This window comes from Adiantum capillus-veneris, chromosome 17 (assembly GCF_014529385.1).
Source record: "Adiantum capillus-veneris isolate H3 chromosome 17, ASM1452938v2, whole genome shotgun sequence".
Lineage (NCBI taxonomy): Eukaryota > Viridiplantae > Streptophyta > Polypodiopsida > Polypodiales > Pteridaceae > Adiantum > Adiantum capillus-veneris.
The window spans coordinates 50,994,063-51,015,919 of record NC_140947.1 but is presented as its reverse complement, the minus strand read 5'-3'; the positions used below and the strand labels follow the sequence as shown (position 1 = coordinate 51,015,919).

The 21,857-nt window shown below is 42.3% G+C and overlaps 1 protein-coding gene across 1 annotated transcript; it reads right to left on the bottom strand.

The window, feature by feature from the left end:
• Positions 1 to 350: 350 nt before the first annotated feature.
• On the bottom strand, positions 351 to 2,844 carry LOC147437229 (uncharacterized). Its single transcript, XM_086486814.1, has 3 exons — positions 2,444 to 2,844; positions 2,187 to 2,284; positions 351 to 1,918 (listed from the first exon to the last, which is right to left on the bottom strand). Exons 1-3 carry the CDS (start codon positions 2,525 to 2,527, stop codon positions 823 to 825), a joined length of 1,278 nt encoding a protein of 425 aa, XP_086342940.1. The 5' UTR covers positions 2,528 to 2,844; the 3' UTR covers positions 351 to 822.
• Between the last annotated feature and the right edge of the window lie 19,013 nt (positions 2,845 to 21,857).

Here is a 21,857-nt window from a genome sequence, read left to right as displayed (position 1 = left end):
ATTGGATCCAAACACACATTTGTAGTCGGAGGTGATAGGTCACATATTTGTATAACTAACATACCCAAATTTTTACCTAGAAATTTAGTGTCGTACCTTAATCTATCGCAAACTGGGACATGTGATTACTGCTAGGCGTTATTAGCTTAATATATTCTAGGAGTGTTTTTGCGAGTGATTATCACTTCATGTGTTGTCATTGTGTTACATTGATACAATCTCTAGGCTTGCTTTTGCAAGTATCCCGAATTAAGCTCTCCACATACAAAGATGTAGTCTAATCGAAAGAACAATGTAGAGATCATAAAGAAGATGCTTCGAAGAAGCTTCAAATATACGTGACTCTTGCAAGAGGAAACAAGGTTGTTAATAGGTACACAATGAGATTTTACATTGCATTGGAATTGGGAGCTTCACAAGGCTCTTCTTATGTTAATAAGAAAAAAAGTAGGATTACCAAAACCACTTGACACTTTGCCAAGTGTAGAAAGGGACAAACATGAGTGAGGGAGAGGTGGGTTGGGAATTGAAGCGACAAGTCGTGAGTGAGACAAAGGTAGTTGTGAGCATGATGGATCACGTGGAGGTGAGGCGGTACAAGAGTCAAGGTTCGAACCTTTGAAAGGCTCAAAGGCACTAAACAATTAATTGAGAGAAGGCAGAGAGAGAGAGAGAGAGAGAGAGAGAGAGAGAGAGAGAGGAATGAATATGTTCATGGTAGCGAAGGGGAAGAAGATGTGTGTGTGACAGAGAGAGAGAGTGAGTCCGGAAGAGAGCAGAGTGTGTGTGTGTGTGTGTGTGTGTGAGATCAGAGAGCGCGCTTTAAGACCGGAAGCCCAAACGCTCTAAAGCCGCCTCCATGTCGGCGAGAAGGCCCATGATATCGTGCGGGGGTGCAGTCCCATGGTTATGCTGATAGCCCGAGCAGTTGGTGCCCAATGAGGCAGCCGCCAAATGTAGCGGCGCCGCTAAATGTAGCAGCTGGGGTGGGGCCAAAATGGGAGCACGGCAGCACGGACAGCAAGCGTGCGGCTGGCGCTGCAGCCAAGGCGCGATGCAGGCCTTGTGGAAGAGATGGCGACAGGCCAACGCCTGCACGGCTGCATCCCGTTCCTCTTCCTCCTCCTCATCACCGTTTAGCTTCTCCAAGCACACGGCACACACCTCTACTTCCTCCACTATCTCCTCGTCTAAATGTAGCTGCCGGCCAGCCGCCAATCTAGCTGCACCGCCAAAATGATCATGATCATTATCACGATCGACGCCGCTGCAGTATCGATTCACGACTAATCTGCACTCGCCCACGCTGCTAATCCCATCGACGTGCTGGTGATCATCATCAAAATTAGAGCGAATCAAACCGTAATCATCTCGGTAACCTACATTTTCATCCTCTGCAGCAGCAGCTAATGGAGAAGCTTGATCTTCCTCAATATCGCCGATCCCTACAACTGGATTCTCTTCCTCTTCTGCCTCACTGTCTTCGCTACACTGATAATCGACATTGACGCCAATGTAATATCCATGTCGATCTGCAGCTAAATTGTTTTGCAGAGGGGAATCATAATTGTGCTGCAGCAGATTGGGGGCTGCGGCGCTAGTACTGCAGGCGGCGAGGGCGAGCTGGGAGCTAGAAGAAGTGCAATATTCTTGAGGCAGATGATGGTGAGGGTGATGAGGAGGTGGGGAAAGGGACGATGGTACTGCATGAGCTGCTGCAAGCTGCTGCTCATGATCTTCTTCATCATCATCATCTTGTCGCCTAGAGAGCCACTCTCTCACTCTGGACTCCATCACGCCTCCAGGCTTCCAAAACTCGCCATCATCTCCTAAAAATCGTATACCGTGGGCCCATGAGTTAGAGCGTATTGCTGATCGCTTTCGATCATCTGCGGCGAACTCCTGCAGCTCCTCTTCCCTGCGATCAATGAATTAGTCTCAAAATTCTCATTACTGCATTACATTGCAAACATATTGGAGCATCACATTAATGTAAACATGTTAATTGCTCATATACTCATTAATGCATCACATTGCTAACATATTGAAAATCGAATCAACCCATGTCACATTAATTTCACAAATCAATAGGAAATGTAGCTAGTTACGCTACATAGCTTGGCTAACAAAATTAATTTAGCCAATTTACTACACACTTTCCTGGAAAAATGGCATGGATGATGCACCTGGCTATGGAGTTTGCTGCGTAAGTTGCTGCTCCTAGAGTCTCATGAACAAGCTCCCACACATCAAGAGCACTCCCGTTTCTTTCTCTTTCTGCAAGCTACAAGGAACCAAGCAACATATAATGGTAAGTGATAATTATTGCTCAAAATGCAAGGCTTTAAGGCTAAAAACATGAAAGCGCCATGCATTTAATTGCAGGGAAAGTACTGATCTGACAGGTAGGTAAGGATAAGTAGAGCGCAATAGAGTGGATTACCGTAGAGTGAAGGATTTGCCAAGGTTTGAGGCTTCCCCACAACCAGTCGATGTCAGTGCCGGTAGGTGTGAAGCAGCTAGCCATGGAAGCTCGATCAGCGTACGTAACTAGGGCGAGCTGCGGAAATTAGAGGAAAGAGATGGAGCTAATATAAGGGAAGATCATGCAGAGAGGGGGACCGAGAAGATGGAGGAGGATCAGCAGCTAGCTGTTGGACTCGATGATGAAAAGATGAGTGGAGGCATGCGGGAGCAAAATTGGAGACAGGAAATGGTGGGAGTGGGATAATAGCCCATGAAAAGAGAGCCAGCCCATCGACAAGAAATACTGGCTCTTTCAGCTTTCCTTATACTCGTTTGAGTGAGTGAGTGAGGGAGGGAGGTAGCTACGTAGAGTCAAGAGTGTCACGGTTCTGCCTCCCCTTAAAAGAAGCCCCAACATCACTTGTGCATGCGGGCATTTCCACCTTTCACTTTTCAAAAAATTGAGCCCCCTCTTCTAATTTGCTTTTCATTAGTCACGAAGACACTTTCATGTGGTGCCAAGTTCCAACCTTCTATACAAACTTAAACATGCACCTTGAGTCACATGCCTTTCCCCCACCTATCTTACCACAATCCCATCATGGGTCATTTTTGAAGGGTGACACACATCAATCACTCACTGCACTTGCCAATTTTAACCCTACCTTCACATCTCTATATTTTAATTTAAAATTAGAAGGGCTAGCTTAAGCTTTGGGTAATCACTAGGTTTATCTCGACCACTATTCTTGATAAAGCTTAACCTTTGGGTGATCACTAGGTCGCTCTCGACCACTGATCATTCTGATAACCAACTAGCTTAAGAAGGGCTATGCTAAACTTTCGGTGACAAGTAAGTCGGTCTGAACCACTAATTCTAATGAAGCCCACTTGTCATTAACAATAATATGATCAAATATTAGAAATTGTCATAGATCTCACAAATATTACAGATGAACATATCTCGGCCTCCCTCCTCTACAATGGAAGTAGCGCTCGAGAAAAGATAGGTTTGCTTTATCCAAAGCCTGTTCAAAATGAAAAATGGCCAGCTCAAATTTGGGCAAGAAGGTTCTCAAAACGGTTCAAATTATGAAATTTTTAGTTATAATATGAGATTTTTGGAGTCAATATCCCTCTCAAATTTAGAGTTAGCGTGTTGATATGCGTGTGAAAAAGTTCCAAAGCCGGGTCCACAAAAAAATGTTTCCCAAGCCCTAAATGGAAGTTCTATTGTCAGAGCACGATATACCTACCCTACACTTACTACCCCATCATTATGATAACAGCACCCCCTTCCATCTTTTTTTTTCTTGCATGGAATCAGCTAGGGTTTCTTCTTTCAATATTGTTGTAATTGCACTTTTGATGAAAGTGCTTTATCAAAGGCTCAACATTGTATCACAAATCTAGAGATTAGGGTATTAGAGAGGGCCCGGAAAATTCCTTTGTTCATGAAGCCCACAAAGATCAACTCCCTTGTACAAAGCTTGCTCCATAACATCTTTGAGATTTTTAACTACAAGAGAAATTTATTTTAGATGAGTGTTTCTAGAGCATAATTGCATGCCGAACTTCATATAGCTTATTTAAACGACCTTTTTGTCGATAAAATTCAACTTGAACGTGGCGAGTAATTCCTTGGTGTTTGGGTTCCCTAAGTATATGAATGTGTTCTTCTCCCTTTTTTTAAAGAGAGAGATACCTATAACTTGAAATTACAACTTACACGCCCATCTATGTAAGGTGGAGCTACCTGCCGGATACAATAGGCCAACCATCATATAGACTTGGGGAACAACTCCTAAGTCACACGAAGTGTCAAGGGGGTTTGAACCCAAGACCTTGTGTCCAAGACCTTGGACACAAGAGGCTCTCCTAGTTTCAAACTTGCTTTTCTTACGAGTATCTTGGACAAGAAGATAAATACAAGAACCAAATGGCTATGCTCATGGTCCAATCCTCATTATAAGGCTTTGCATAATTCATGGAGGTGGCATATGTGTGCATGTACTCTTGGTGCCATCAATTGAAGAAGTGTGGTATGTCCTAGCCATGGGGCCGTTGAATCTTGATCCTTATGGGACAGCCCATGCTGGATAGTGGCATGGGTAGTCCAATCTCATGCCAAAAGAAATGTAAGGACACCAATTTCTGTCCCTTGGAGTGAAACCTTAGTGTCACTCTCTAGAGGTTAAAAGTGAGAGCTCTTGATTCTCAATATATTTGTAAACAATGTGTTACTTAAGCTAGACGATTGAGTTCAATACCCTTGCGTGTGCTTTCTAGTTCGCCAACACCTTTTTTTTATAGTGATATCCTTATCCCTTGCAATTGCAATTGCCCTCTGAAGAGCCCATCTCTCTTTTGCTTATTTCTCAAGGTACATCATCATGTGACTTCTCCTTGATTTTCCCACCCTTCACACCGTTAGAAAGCATTTGTCTATGCCTTTTTGTGCTCATTTTCAACCTCAAGCTTCTTTTCTAAGTTCTAGCCCCCTATATTTTACACTTGCTTTGGGATTCATTACCTTTTCTCTTTCTTAGAAGCTCATGATACACCTTTTCTCACTCACTTTCGGCATGTCAAGCAAGGGTTGAACCCATTCTTGAGAATTACTGTAGAAGTTTCCTAACTCCCTACTACCTAGGGCCCTTGCCATCTAGCCAAGTGTACTTGTTAGCGACACAAAATGTGCCCACTTAATAGTTCCTTCCCTACAAAGGATGTTGGTAGGTCACTGTAGAAGTAGGTTGAGAATGAAGTGAAATCCATCAACATTCTTGAAAGCCAAAAAAATTTGTCTTATTCATTGAACGTGCATTTAAGCTCGAATCTATTTTTCTTGATAGCCTAACCTTTGCCTTTACCACGATTGGGGTTTAGAGAAATAGATGTAATTCAATCAAAACCACAAACAAGAGATAGAGTTCTAACTTGGTGGGTGGGAAGAAACTTAATCAAATTTCACAAAATTCAAGGCTAAATTTTCTTACAAGAAGGAAATTGATGCATTTTCATCATCATGTCTCTTCGTCCCAATACACTAAAATGAAATCGAGGAGATCCATGTCTTTGAAGCATGAATTTTCATACCAAGAAATCATTCTTTAAAAGGGATACCACCACCCTTCATTGTCACCTCCATTTTCTTCAAGGTAGAGGGACAAGTCATCCTGACTCTCCATGTGGACAGCATTACTGGACGAAATGAGCTTGCTGAGCTTTTAGATGCATGATAGGTCACTGTTCATAATGTCAGAGGCAGACCATAGCCAATTAACCATGTCCAGCTCAACATCTGACATAATGAGTTGTCTCCTTCAATCATTGCATGGCAATGCAACATCTATAATAATGGCATGTATATCATTGTACGGTGATGTGTGATCAACCCCATCATTGTTGACCCCCTTCCTCGTGACCCTTGAAGAATGGCAACGGCTGCTTAGTGATCGTTCCTGTAATCCATTAGGCAAAATTTGGATTCACAAAGGGGCCCTTTAAGGAGTTTGACTTTACCTCTCTCTACCAAAACAGGCACATGGATAATTTTTTGCAAACAAACTCCAAAGTTGGCGGAGGTTTGATAGTTAAAATGTCCTCTTCAAGCTCTATCTACTGATATATAGCACGCCATGAGATTCCTCATATTTTAGAAGATTCTTGTTTTGATTCACTTAGATTCCAACAGAGTTGTCACATCATAGGTGAATCAAAACATAGGAGATTCCAACAGAGTTGTCACATCATAGGTGAATCAAAACATAGGTGAATCAAAACAAGAATCTTTTAAAATATGAGGAATCTCATGGCGTGCTATATATCAGTAGATAGAGCTTGAAGAGGACATTCTAACTGTCAAACCTCCGCCAACTTTGGAGTTTGTTTGTAAAAATTTATCCATGCACTCGTTTTGGTAGAGAGAGGTCAAGTCAAACTCCTTAAAGGGCCCCTTTATAAGTCCAAATTTTGCCTAATGAGTGCTCTTGGCCTCCCTCTTCGCCATGATTACGAGGAATGGTCACTAAGCGACCATTCCCTATCAGTGACCATTCCCTACATCTTACAATTGCTTTGATGATGAATGATGATTTGAGAGAGTGAATTGAAGCATGATAGCCTTAAATATACTATGGTGATGGATGAAGAGTTCAAATAGCAAGATTAAATAATGAAGTTATGAAAACTTATAACAATCCAGGTTACCACATTGCCATCAATTGCTAAAGCATGTCAATCTCTTATAGATGATCGACTCAACTCACCTATAGATACTTGAGCCTATCTCCTCATCCACAATTTGCACCTTAGCAGTGATCCAAATTAGCTCCCACTCCCTCTGATATGAGACATGGCATTGGGGCATTTGGGAAGTGCTCTCCATTGTTTCACACTATGCTCCTTATGTTGGAATTAGGATTGCAGAGAAATGCACATAGCTTGGAGAAGACTAAGGAAGCTCAAGGCACACAACTGAGAGTATGTTACTTAGTGTGCAATGGAAAGCTAGATAGCCCTAGAGTGATGGGCGTATATACAATGCACGGGAAGAAAAACCTCCTAAACAGGGAAAAAATGCCCCAACGGTCTTAGTGTGTTCACACACATCACTACCACATGTATATAGTAACAAATTCACCCTAGAGTGATGTAGTGAACGAGAGCTGGCACATGAGTAAAGGGAAGTGCCATGTCCTGAGGACATGATCAGTCCACAAAGGGGAGTAAGCCCAACGATTTGCGGAAAGCTTCAAACTTCTCACGAGATAATGCCTTTGTGAAAAGATCTGCAAGGTTTTTCTTGTGTTGGCACATAAGCCAAGCTGATCTCTCCTGCTTTGAGAGCCTTGACACAGTGGTAATGCACCTCAATGTTCTTTGTGCGAGCATGAAAAATTGGGTTCCTTGCAACTGCCAATGCGCTCTGACTGTCACTGTAGATAGTGTTGGTAGTGTCTTGTCCAACACCCAAATCAGCCATAAGGCGTCTAAGCCATACACAGTCAATCGTAGCTATGAAGACTATCTGTACTCAGCCTCACAACTCGAGGTGGCCACAATAGGTTGCTTCTTGCTCAACCATGATATACATGAACTGCCAAGCATGAAACAAAAACCACTTGTGGACACTCGGGTGTCAAAACAACCAGCCCAATATGAGTCCAAAAAAGCATGCAAGTTTGGCGGCAATGATCCCCCCTTGGGATAAAACAAGCCAAGATGTAAAGTGCCACTCATGTAGTGGAAAATCCTCTTGACAGCCTACCAATGCTTAGACCCTAGGCTATGCATAAATCTGTTGACCTGTGAGACTGCAAATTGAATATCCGGTATTGTGTTGCATACATAAATGAGGCATCCAAGAACAGTTTGGTAAAGAGTGACATCAGCAGGATCACTAGCGTCATGAAGACTCAATTTCAAACCTGTTTCCATGGGAGTGGCAATAGGTTTGCAATCCTCAAGTCCAAACTTACATAGCAATGTCTTATGTAGCTTTCGTAGGACACCTGTTAAGTACATAAGTGGCACACATGATGGCCTCAAGCCAAAAAGAATACGAGAAAGCTTGACTTTTGACCATACATCGAGCCATTTTCGTAAGTGACCTATTTTTCCTCTCAGCAATACCATTTTGCTGACGTGTATAAGGCACTATACATTGGTGTCTTATTCCACGACTAGCCAGAAATGCATTATATTCATGAGACATATACTCCCCCCCTCAATTGGAACGGCGGGTGCCCATAGTACATTTTGATACATTTTCAGCCATAGCCAAAAATTGTTTGAAGCACATAAAAACTTCGGACTTCGCTTTAAGCAAAAATACCCATGCATGCCTGGAGTTATCATCAATGAAAGTCACAAAGTAAAGGTAATTGCCCAAGGATGGAATTTGCATGAGCCCACAAACATCACTATGCACAAGCTGCAACCTGCATGTGGCCCTAACTGAACCATCCTTTGGAAACTTCAAACGTTGTATCTTACCCAAAATACAATCTTCACAAACATGTTTGATGGGTGCTTCAAGAGGCGGCAAAGAAGCAACCATATCAGATTTCTGCAAATGCACAGGACTGGAATAATTCAAATGCCCAAAACGTATATGTTATAGTTTTGAATATTTGAAACAGCCCTTGAATCTGTAATCGCATTTGCAAAATTGTGTCCACACTTGTCATATAAAGTAAGCTTATGCAGCCCACGGCACAAAAGGCCAGATGCAACAATTTCATCACCAAAACTGAGATCATAAACTCTACATCTGTCATCCACAAAGTTGTCTACAAGTCTAAGTCTAGCAAGTGCGGATACAGACAAAAGATTCTTCTTGATCCCAGGTACATAAAGTGCATCAACAAGTGTGAAAGAATTACCATTTGCAGTAGTAAGCACAATCTTTCCAACTCCTTTGAACGGATAAGAGGCATTGCTGGCACAAGTGATTGAATTCCCATGAGGGACAAACTCAAGGGAGGTGAACAATTCACAATGTGAGGTAATGTGCTTTGTAGCACCACTGTCAAAATACCACACATGTGAGGCTGCAGCACAACTGACATGCATGCATCATGGACAACAGGATTGTAAGTGCACTCTGCACTAAAAGCCCATTCTGCATCAACATCATCATCACAGTCTCCTTTCACAGAAGACTCAACAATGGTTGCATTTGTAGTGGAACCAACATTTGCAGTGGAACCACCCTCTTTCTTCTTAGCCTCTTTGGCCTTCAACTTAGGACACTGCTTGATCAAGTGATCATTAGTTTTACAATAATGGCAACGCATCTTCTTTTTGCCCTTATCACCAAAATTTCGAGATGAATTGCTGGGCCATCAAAAGTATTAGGAAGAGAAGTTTTGCCACTTGCAACAGAACCATAAGAAGTGGCTACATTGTTGTTACCACCCTTTCTTTGAGAACCATAAGAAGTGGCTACATTGTTGTTACCACCCTTTCTTTGAGAAGCAATAAAAGCCTATTCAATTGCACGTTGCCTAGTCCTATTTTTTCTAGAAAGTGACTCTTGCAATGACAATGTGCATAATGCATCAAACTTGACAACTTCAGAATTTCCTTGTGTCATAAGTCTCCAAGTACTGGCAAAAGTCTGGTAAGAATCTGGTAAGGTGTCAAGAACAGTCTGCACAAGGAAACCATCGGAAATGACTTCACCAGAAAAAATAAGTTGCTCATTGATATCCTTGACACCAGCAAGGAAAGTGTCCATATCATCTTCCTCATGCATAATCTTCGATTCCCGCTCTTTATGCAGCAAAGCAATTTTAGCCTCATTGCGGCTTGCAAAAAGACCTGCTAGAATATCCCAAGCCTGTTTTGCAAATTTCGCTGAACAAATGTGAGGAGTATTGGTGCGCTTCACAAACAACGCAATCAATGCATGAGCCTGCACATCCTTTACATCCCAACGAGCTTGTTATGCTGTAGGAAAAACAACTTTAATAGTAGCAATCCTTGCAACATCCTCAACATCGCTACATCCTCAGAACCAGGATGTACATCAATACCCTGCACAATATTCTAGACGCCCTTTGACACAAGAACATGTTGCATCATGTAAGACCACATAGGGTAATTGTCCACATTCAATCTGTTCTCAGCAGCAAACATCTTGAACACATCTATGTTGTTGTTAGCCATGCAAAATGCTTGCACTTGATGTGAAAACTGCTCGAAATGAGGAGAAATTGAGTAAGACCAGCACATGCTAGAGCACAACCTGCAAGACTATATGGGATCTGTTATGCAGTAGTTATTGCTGATTAAAAATTCTGCACAAAATGACAAAATTGCCTGTGCATAACTGGTTGTAGTGGAAACAGAGGTCGAAATGAGCCCAAATCAAAAATCTCACAGAAAAATTGGAGAAAGTAAGCAGGCGTGTGCTGGAGTTGCTGGCAACTAAGCCTGGGAGGATGCAACCTGCTCTGATACCAATTATTGGAATTAGGGTTACAGAGAAATGCACATAGCTTGGAGGATGAAGGAAGCTCAAGGAACACAACTGAGAGTATGTTACTTAGTGTGCAATGGAAAGATAGATAGCCCTAAAATGATGGGGTGTATATACAATGCACGGGGGAAAAAACCTCCTAAAGAGGGTAAAAATACCCCGACGGTCCTAGTGTGTTCACACACATCACTACCACATGTATATGGTAACACCTTACAAGTTCAATAGTCTTAGCTTCATGCCCTACTTTAGTGCTCGATTTTTATCACATTTAAACTTGCTTTCCTTCCAATTTTCAGCCTCCCAACTACTTCATGGATGCTCAATTGTCACCCTCATCTCCATAATCCTCAACCATCAAGAATCATTAATCACATTAGCATAGAGAATTTGACATGTTTGATTTGTTCCCATAGGTCATATTATAACATTTGAGGACAATCTCTCTTTCTCTCTCTCTCTCTCTCTCACACACACACATATATTTGTATATCTGTACAATACACATATACATCTTTTGATCTTGACGGCTCTCTCAGAGCCTCCTCTTTCTTTGTCTCTATGGGAGATGAGAGCAACCTTATATATATATATATATATATATATATATATATATATCTAGTTGGCTATGTTGAAGCATGATCTCTCTCTCTCTCTCTCTCTCTCTCTTTGTGTGTGTGTGTGTGTCCTATATTCTTTTTTTCAATGATCATCACCTCTCTGGTCCCTCTCTCTCTCTCTCTCTCTCTCATGCATACACACCCGTAGTGATATAGTAGCCTATCCATGATCCCAAAAGGAAATTCACACAAGCAAATGTGCTTCTGTTGACTCTGGCAATGGACTAACTAAGAACATCCTCTCTTTTCCATCTCTCTCTCTCTCTCTCTCTCTCTCTCTCTCTCTCTCTCTCTCTCTCTCTCTCTCTCTCTCTCTCTCTCTACATCTAGAACTGGACATGAATGGCTCAAATTTTCACTATAAAACTTTCAAAACATTTACCGCGGCCACTTATTGTGTTTTGTAGAGAGAGAGTCCAAAATGGGGTGGCCAAAGAGGAGAGAGGGAGGTGGGAAGGAGTTTTCTACAAATTAAAGACTACCGTGTGTATTGCCACGCTTGTATCATTGTTATTACCATGAACATTACTGCTAGCATTACTACAAACATTATCGTCCCCCACTTTGGCACTAAAATATTCAAATTTGGGTACTTCTGTTACATTAAAAAAATGGACAAAAAAGGTATTGAGGCATGAAAATGATGGTTATTTGACGCATCTCACCCAAGCGACTACATCCTAGCATTCATCGCATATTTTGAAAGGCTTTAAACAGTGGTGGAGGCAAGATCTCTTGCTACGAAGAGATGCTAAGCAAGGAGCACACTAAAGTAGCTCTTTTTCAATTAAAGCACACTACGATCACACTGCACAAAACATAGTGTTGACTCTACTTGCAACCATAGCGCTTCAAACAACCACATAAGAAAATGTGTGAAGATGGATATGTATGTGCGATGGGGGGGGGGGGGGGGGGGGGGGGGGGGGAGAGAGAGAGAGAGAGAGAGAGAGAGAGAGAGAGAGAGAGAGAGAGAGAGAGAGAGAGAGAGAGAGAGAGAGAGAGAGAGAGAGAGAGAGAGAGAGAGGTTATAACCGCCATTATCTACCAGGCTAGCATTACTATGCAATGCTTTGGAGCAAATTTATATTTATATTTGAGTACTTCTTTCTATTTTACCAAAAAAATTATAAAGCATTTAATATTTCTTGTTAAAAATTGGACAAAAATGATAGATATTTGATCATTAAATTGAATCAATCACACTCATTTGATTAACATAAACTAGCATGCTTGATAATATTAGAGAGAGAGAGAGAGAGAGAGAGAGAGAGAGAGAGAGAGAGAGAGAGAGAGAGAGAGAGAGAGAGAGAGAGAGAGAGAGAGAGAGAGAGAGAGAGAGGTTATAACTGCCATTATCTACCAGGCTAGCATTACTATGCAATGCTTTGGAGCAAATTTATATTTACATTTGATTACTTCTTTCTATTTTACGAAAAAAATTTACAAACCATTAAAAATTTCTTGTTAAAAATTGGACAAAAAATTATAGATATTTGATCATTAAATCAATCACACTCATTTGATTAACATAAATTAGCATGCTTGATAATATTAGAGAGAGAGAGAGAGAGAGAGAGAGAGAGAGAGAGAGAGTGAGAGAGAGAGAGAGAGAAGATAGAGAGACAAGCGACATGGCAAAAAGATATCATAGAATAAAGTATCCAAAATGTTTATGGAACATCTTCAAAAGTATTCCTACAAGTAGCATCATCTATAAGATCTAAATCCATGGAGAACAAAGAGAGAAACTGAATCGTCATTTGTAGATGTGTTGGCTTCATTATGTTCAACTTCGTCATCTTCCATCTCATCATCATCATCATGTGAATCATCCTCCTCACTAAGATTGGCAGTAGTGGGACTTGATTCATCAAGCTCTCTCTCCCCGGTCATCTTTTCATCCAAAGTAGTAGAAGGGAGACGGTCAAAGATGGTCTCCACTTCATTAGTGGAAAAAATGGTTCTTCCTTGAGGCATTACAAAAATTACGAACCAAAAGTTTGGTTGGTGAATTGATGGGATATAAATGACCTATAGAACAAAGGTTCAAAGTGAGTGACATTGTTATTATGATACTTCCAAAAGGTGATGACATCCTTTTAAAGTATGATCTACCCAAGGAAAGGGGGAGTCTTCATTCACGTCAGCCTATTGAATTATTTCCCTCTTACCCTTCTTACTGACCCTTGAGCTTTTTGATTTTAGGGATTGTATATATATAGATATATAGTACTAACCACCCTAGTTTAAAACAAAAAAAACAAAACATAGTAAAGAGCAAGAGCAATTAGCAAACGAGTGTGCACAATACTAGTCAAAATCATTGACTTGGACCTACACATGTCACATCAAGTACACTGGAATAGAAACCTCTGTCATCAAACACCTAACCATCCTCTATTTGTGTTCACAAATATGGCTGATTCTTACAAATATTCTTTTTACTTGTCCCAAGTAATGCATTTATGTTATCCTCATATTTCCTCTAAATGGGATTCGGTTGAAACACTCACTTGTGAGAGAAATGTTGAGGAGTTAGAGTTGCTGGTCCGCCTCTTGACTATCCTATCCAAGAAGTTCACCCAATTGCCCAAGTTTACCCTTTTGCCCAGGATGAGTATGCACGCCTCGTGACATTCCTAATACTATTATGCACGGAAGAGGACAAGGATGATAATGGTGATTGGATAGAAGAGACACACGGCCTTACCAAAGAGGATTACACCTACCTGGATGATGAGGATAGCGGTTTAGCCTTAGAGCTACTACCGGCCGAGCTCTCAAACCTCCACTTACTTTGATCCTCATCACTCAAGTGATGGAGGGTAGGTAGGAGTAGTACGATAGGAGTATTTTTGTTTTAGAGGTTAGTGATTAGCAAAGTTCTTTTTACCCACTGATGTGCCTTTGGAAGGTGGATGTTTGGTGGTGACTATTGTGCAGTTTGTGACTACCTAAGGATGCAGTTTGTGACTACGTAAGGATGCCTTTGAAGGACAACAACAATGGATGTTTACATGTTACAACGGTGTCCTGCAGCTCCGTTGCCATGATGAGAAAAAGAGCAGAGAAATGCAAGCTAAGCTTCTTTGAAGCCTACACATTTAATGGTCAGTGATCAGGGCTTGTTAACAGGTCCAGTCTAATGATTAATGTATGCCAGATGCGGCTTAGAGGGGCCAACAGATGCCTCAATGATGCCAAAAATGAGTATGCTTGCAGTGATCACAGATGAGAGATTATGATCTAGAACTGCAGTGCTTGAAGTGCTCTACGGGCCTGTCTTTACGGCTCGTCGATTGGAGCTACGGTGAAGAAGTTATGACAGTTCGAAGTTTGAGTCGATTGCAGATCCGTACCGGATTAGGCAACTATAGCTACCGTGACATAGATGAAATGAATGCATGGGCCTGAAGTGCTCACTTTGTGGGTCGCGTCGGTCTCTTCAGATCAGTGATCGGAGTCTTGGCTTCCAAGATATTAGCCGTTAAAGATTCATCGGGGGCCGGTTCCGTGCCAGTCCGGTCCGCTCGGTCGGAATGCCATCTGAGAATTTTGGCCTCCTCAGTAGGGTTCGTATGCGTTCTATGCAGTTTGAGAAGTCTAAAGGGATTTACGGCTTGGTAGGCAGAGTCCGGTGTCAGTTGTCGACGCTGCTGAGCTAGGTAATTTTGTCATTAGTCGGGATGCTGTTATGGGCAATAAGATGCACGAAGATATTGTTAGTCAAGGCTTGCTGGAGAAGAATGTTGTGCTTGGCATTGCTTTGGCCGGCATATGTATCAAATGTGGTGCCCAAAGCAATGGAATAAATCCGCCAAAGGGGATTTAGAGTTGATGTGCTTGGCGATGCTTTAATCGATATGTACGCCAAATTTAATGCCTACTGCATAGCTTTGGCCGGCATGTACGCTACTGCCCGCCCAATGAGAAGCTTGGCAATGCCTTGGTAGAGATGTATGCCAAATGTTATGGCCTTTACAAAGGCCGGCCGCCCAAAGGTTTTTTTATATGGCCGCCTAGTAACGACGTGTTAACGGTTTCTTGTGAGGTAGAAGCAATGTTGCTCCCCGTGGTTTTACTTGCCACCAACGGTACTCTAGAGGGAACTTCTGAAGGAGGCAGCTCAACAGGGCCTTCTTGGTAAGAAGTTGGTAGGATATCCACATGGACACTCTTTGGGGGTGTGGGGTCCACTTGCGATGTGAAAGGAGAGTCCACTTCCCCACCCCCTTCGTGTGCTTCATTTGCATCAGGTTCCGAGCGAGTAGCTCTACCTAATGTTTCCATGAAACGGCTAAACATACTAGTACTAGGCTGTGGAGCTTCGGGAGGTGCATGGCCTTCTCTCTCAGTGTTTTGGTTAGGGTATGCTTCCATGATTTCTGAGTCGGAGGAGGAATCACTAGCGGCTATTTTAGGGTCTTGGGTGGTGCTACCTTGTGTCCCCGCTGAGGGTCTAGAGCTTATCGTGGATGGGTAATGGGTGTCCGTATGAACAGAGGCACTCTCAATATGCTCGTGTTCTAGCACCCGCCCAGAGCGTAAGTGCATGTGCTTTTGATACCCTAAGGTGTCAAAAAGCTGCTCTAGGAGGCCTTGTGATTAGTTTTTAGCGTGTTTTTTGTTTGTTTTTTTGCTAGATTTTTTAGAGCGTGTCGTGGAATGGGCCGTGTGATAGCTCAAAACGAGCGTATCGGTCAGAGGGTCGTGCCGTGCTTTACAGCCCTCCGTTTGGTCACTCTATGCCCTCGGAATCCCTAAAACTGTCAATTTCCAGTAGGGAACTAGGCCCAAACTAGAAAGTCTAAGGGTGCAAGTGGGAAGAGAAAGGAGGAGAGTGGAGGACTTGTCCCACATGCTCTCATTCTCTCTTGAGGGAGTAGGGTATATATATAAGAGTGAGTCTAGTGTATATCATAAGACTGAGGATTGAGGCCTGGGCTTGGGCTTGGGATCCCGATCCCAATCCCAATCTATCTTTTATACAAACCAACCCGTCCGTTTTAAGAGTCACGTTTTTTATTTTCGAAAAATTTCGCCGCCCGCTCACTCGCGTTTTTTTATTTCCGAATTTTTATTTTCTTTTTTTTTTTCAAAAAAAAAATTTTTTTTGGGAGAAAAAATAAAAAACTTTTTTTTCTTTTTGTACAAAAAATACAGAAATTGAAAACGCACGTATGCAAAAAATGCAAAAATTGCAGAAAATTGCAGAAATTGTAAGAAAAAACGCAGAAATTGCAGAAATTGCAAAAAATTTAAAAAACGCAGAAATGCAGTTTTTTTTGTGCAAAAAATACAGAAATTGAAAACGCAGGTATGCAAAAAATGCAAAAATTGCAGAAAATTGCAGAAAAAAACGCAGAAATTGCAGAAAATTAAAAAAACGCAGAAATGCAGAAAATTGCAGAAATTGAAAACGCCGAACTTGAAAATGCAGAAATTGCGGAAATTGAAAAAACGCAGACAATAGCAGAAATTGAAACTTGACAGCAATTGCAGAAAACGCAAAAAACAGAAATCTCCACACACTCCTTCCCTGCCTTTCCTATGATAGAAATTGCACCACAAGGAAGCGTAAAGTGCTAACCGAGCTTAGTGTAGGGCATATCCCCGGCAGCGGCGCCAAAAATGTGCGCTCCTTGCCGCACTGTCGAAGCAAGGGACTTGCCAATACACCGTATGCGAGCCACAAACGGCTCCAAGCACACAACAAGCCTAAACTAGCAAGCTCAAGAAAACAAAGGGTGTGTCACTCACCGCTCTACGCTCGCCTTCGTGGTGGATTCCTCGTCGCGATGAAGAAGAAGCTGCAGTCGTGCCGCGCTCAACCGCTTCGCCGCCGTCGTGCCTTCGTAATGCTCGATCGCACACACACTCTCCCTCTCTCTCTCTCTCACACACACACACAAGGAGGTGAAGAAGAAGAAGATGGAGATGGAGCAAGAGCACTCTTCAATTGCACAAATGAGAGAATGAGTAAAAATTAGGTTTAGTTGGCTTTTATAGGAGCTCACCCCATTCACACTTGGGCGCCCATGCTTAACCAACTAATCCCTTGAATGTCCAAGTTAAAGTGCGCCTCTCATCGACGATCACTCTACCTTTCCCTATTGGTCCGACAAGCCCGGTACCTGACTCTACCAAATACATAATACGCGTCCATCGTAGGTGATGGGTGTCCGTGTGCCGTGAGGGTTAACAAGAGCTCTTCGTTTAAACAGATGTCCTCCATTTTATTTTGTATATCCTCTGCATGTACCCCATAGAGAGTAGCATCTTGATGCTCATCTGGCACCACCTCAATGGCTTCTGAATGAGCATCTTCTCCAATCTTCTCCATTGATGCCATTGTGATTGGCACATGGTAGCCTTCATACGTCCGTGCACTACGAGGGGCTACCTTTATGACGTACCACCAGTTTGATGCAGACTTTGTAGGATAAAATATCACCTACCAGAGCCACATAACTTACATGAGAGCTTCCAGGCACATAGCTTCTAAAATTGGATGTTAACTATTTACATACTTATTTGTTCACTGTTTGGAGGTGATAACAACATACAAGTGCCCACCTAGCTAAGGCGCCCGTTGGGTCAGCCGACCAAAGTTTTGATGTGGTCACATTATTTTTCCGATGTTTAATACATCAAACCTTGTAAAAGTCTAACTACAATCGTCTATGTCGAGTCTGAGTCAAAGATGTAATTTTTCCAATGATGTATGTAAAGGTCCATGAGAAGTTGGCCGCCGGCCACTTTAGAAAGCCCTAGGTATATAATACACTAAGGTTAGTGGGAAAGGGGAGATCATTTTTTTTGGAAGATAAGGGACTACTACGTTACGCACAGAGAGCTACCTCTTTGCTCCAACTTGTAATCATCGCTTTTGTGGCTACGGTAATCCAAATTCAGTTTTGTTTCTTGCATTGTGTTCCTCTTACTCTGCTCTTCCATTCAAGTGTAAGCATTCAAGATTCGGTGAAGGTTTCAGACGCATTCTTGTAGGCCTTAAATCGCTCTTTTGAGTGTTTATATGCGTATTTTATGCTGTTTTGACCCTAGGAGAGGCTTTAGGGACCTTAAAACGACCCTTTAGGATCATTCGTTTACTATTTTTGCGTACTGTGGGATGAACAATCGCGATCGTGTACCTCTCCAGAATGCTATGACAGTGATAGGATATGTTCCTAATAGTCCCCTGTAGCTTCCCTTCAAGTGTCGTGCGATTCCGATATGATTTGCATGGTGAACGGGCGTGATGACTGTAGAGCTGTGTAGAAGGACATAGGCGGATTACTTGGCTTTAGTGTGATTGATTTTCTTGTAGAGTTAGTAGTTGCATCTCTTCGAGTTCACTTCATTAGGATTGACACCCTAGTGAGTTTCCATGCCTCATCCGAGTCGCTTCCCCTGTATCGATAATTTTATGTTGATGCTTGAGAGCTATGCTATGGACGTCCGTCGCAGCGACCCGCAAACATTGGCGCCGCTGCCGAGAACGAACCCGGGTCACCCGCGTGATAGGTGGGAATACTTATCACTATACTATAACGACTAGGTATAACGCTTCTCTAGTGACTAGGTTCAAAGGAAGTGCATCCTTTTAAGTGCAAATCTTTCTTGAGAGTTTCATTTTTCAAACCCTCTATGAAGAGAATTGATAATCTTTCATCCTCTGGTAACTCGTGTTCCGGATATCTCTCTATATATTGTTTGAAGCGTAGCGATGCTTCCTTCACTCTCTCATCTTCTTTTTGCTTGAATGCATAGATTTGGGACACTGTGTTATGCTTGATTCCCCTTTTAGAGAACTCCACAAAAAATTCTTGCAACAGTTGTTCAACGTTTGAGAAGGCATTTTTGTCCAACGGTTGGAACCAATTCAATGCTATCCCTTCCAAGGTTAAGCCAAATCCCTCATACTGTGTATGAAAATAAAATACTTGTTCGGCTCTTAACACTTGTTTGAATAAGGATGCATGTACGTATGGATCCCTTAACCCATCATACTTCTTCTTGACACATTTGGCCAATTGATATGGTCTCAATCGATGTGGTTCATTCACCAATCCAACCAATTTGTGGTCTCTTGCACAGTTGGATCCCGCTCTTTCCTCTCTTCTCAGAGAAAATCCCGGTGGAATCCTCTTTGATGTGTACTCTGGCATCATTTTTGGCTGAAAGTAAGTGGAGATTGGTGTACCCTTGTATGTGTATCGTTCTAAGTCAATTGGATTGACAAGTTTGTACTCACGTCCATACTTATCTACCATCAAAACTTGAACTCCGTGGGCATCCGTATATGTGAATGCATAGAGGTTCTTATGGGTGGTCAACTCCCTGGCATTGGGCTCTACACACCTATAGAAGATGTATGGATCCCCATTTGTGAATTTGTATAAGCCCTCATGAGTGTAATCTGTAAGCACTCTCATGGATTCATTGGCTTTAATGAATCTCACGTTTGGTTTGTTGATTAGAGGATGCTTCTCCTCTAAGTCTCTAGCAATTTCCATTTTTGCTCTTCCAAACTCCCGCATCTTTGTTGATTGGTTTGGCTTCCAGTGAGCTACATGATCACTTGACAAATATCCATGAGCCATGCCTTGAGGTTTGGCTTGATATGATTGATAAGCCTCATGGTCTTGTCTCAACCCTCTTGTTATAGGTGTTGCACTATTTCTGGTTGTTTGTGTAGGTGGTATAGCTTTGAGTTGAGTGGGAAACCCCAATGATGGATGAGTTGTCATGTTTAAGCCTCACTCAATACTCTCAAGATGGTCCTAGATAAGAACACCTATGTTTGTGGGTCGCCGCGACGGACGTCCATAGCATAGCTCTCAAGCATCAACATAAAATTATCGATACAGGGGAAGCGACTCGGATGAGGCATGGAAACTCACTAGGGTGTCAATCCTAATGAAGTGAACTCGAAGAGATGCAACTACTAACTCTACAAGAAAATCAATCACACTAAAGCCAAGTAATCTGCCTATGTCCTTCTACACAACTCTACAGTCATCACGCCCGTTCACCATGCAAATCATATCGGAATCGCACGAAACTTGAAGGGAAGCTGCAGGGGACTATTAGGAACATATCCTATTACTGTCACGGCATTCTGGAGAGGTACACGATCGCGATTGTTCGTCCCACAATACGCATAAACAGTAAACGAATGATCCTAAAGGGTCGTTTTAAGGTCCCTAAAGCCTCTCCTTGGGTCAAAACAACATAAAATACGCATATAAACACTCAAAACAGCGATTTAAGGCCTAAACGAATGCATCTGAAACCTTCACCGAATCTTGAATGCTTACACTTGAATGGAAGAGCAGAGTAAGAGGAACACAATGCAAGAAACAAAACTGAGTTTGGATTACCGTAGCCACAGAAGTGATGATTACAAGTTGGAGCAAAGAGGTAGCTCTCTGTGCGTAACATAGTAGTCCCTTATCTTCCAAAAAAAAATGATCTCCCCTTTCCCACTAACCTTAGTGTATTATATACCTAGGGCTTTCTAAAGTGGCCGGCGGCCAACTTCTCATGGACCTTTACATACATCATTGGAAAAATTACATCTTTGACTCAGACTCGACATAGATGATTGTAGTTAGACTTTTACAAGGTTTGATGTATTAAACATCGGAAAAATAATGTGACCACATCAAAACTTTGGCCGGCTGACCCAACGGGCGCCTTGGCTAGGTGGGCACTTGTATGTTGTTATCACCTCCAAACACTCCCCCCTTCCTAGCTCGTGTCGTCCCTTGACACGACCTTGTGCAGTCTTGTCATAGGGTTGTCTTTAGCTTTGTATTCAAGGTTGGTCTTCATCTTGGGAAGCCCGTTGTCGTTGATGACGCTCCCCCCTTCCTTGAGTGATGCATAGCTGTCATGTTGTTGATACATGATCTGAGCTTTGATTATTGAGGCAACGTTTCTTCTTGTTGTGCATTTGCCTCTTGGTTGCCAATCTTAGCTACCGTAAAGATGGATGTTGAAGTGTCTGATCATGTAGAACTGATCCTCTTTGTGGCGTGGACTTTATGATAGATATTCTTTCAAGGTCCACTGTTATTTGAGCTGTTTGCAATAGGTCACCAATGTTGAAGCACTGTGTGAGCTATTTTTGATTTTTGTGGATAGCTCGCTTGCTAAACTTCTCATTGCTTGATGTTGTAGGCCATTCTTTGACTTGCCATTGTTGGATGGAGCTTTGTTGTCACCCTTGAAGATAAAAGATGCTCTTGATAAGCATATGGAGACTTGCTGTTTTTGTTCCAAGTGGTTGTTTATGGATTGGGTAGCCCTTTCCTTATTGTTCGATGTAGAAGGAATATATACAAGAATTTGATGATGAGGTCTAGATTAGGGTCTTAAAACCTGGATGACCAAAGGGAAAAACCCAATGGGAAAAAAGTGCCTTTGGTATACGCTCTTATTGGAGTTGAGCATTTTTAAGTCGGGTGAGAAGGGTGAAATGTTTTCAAAGAATATTAAGGGCAAGCTCATGGTGGGTGTGCAAGAGGATGCATCAGAAGCGATGCAGAATACTAGGTCGATGAAGACGGCGATAGAGGAGTTGTTCAAAGAGCGACAACAGGAAGAGCAGGCTTAGACGAGCTCGCCATAGAAGCGAAACACTAGCGGGATGCCATCGCGCTCCCGTTCAGCACCAGTTGCGACAAGTTTGGCGGAGCCCGAAATCCCATCTGCCACGTCATAGCCGTCGTTCATGTGCCACGTCAGTAGCGGTGGTGCTACTGTTAAGG

Coding starts and splice junctions, on each gene's coding strand:
- LOC147437229 (XM_086486814.1), bottom strand. CDS start 2,527: ATGGCTAGCTGCTTCACACCTACCGGCACTGACATCGACTGGTTGTGG. Junction 2,285..2,443: donor GGCAAATCCTTCACTCTACG/GTAATCCACTCT, acceptor GGTTCCTTGTAG/CTTGCAGAAAGAGAAAGAAA. Junction 1,919..2,186: donor GCAGCAAACTCCATAGCCAG/GTGCATCATCCA, acceptor CATTGATCGCAG/GGAAGAGGAGCTGCAGGAGT.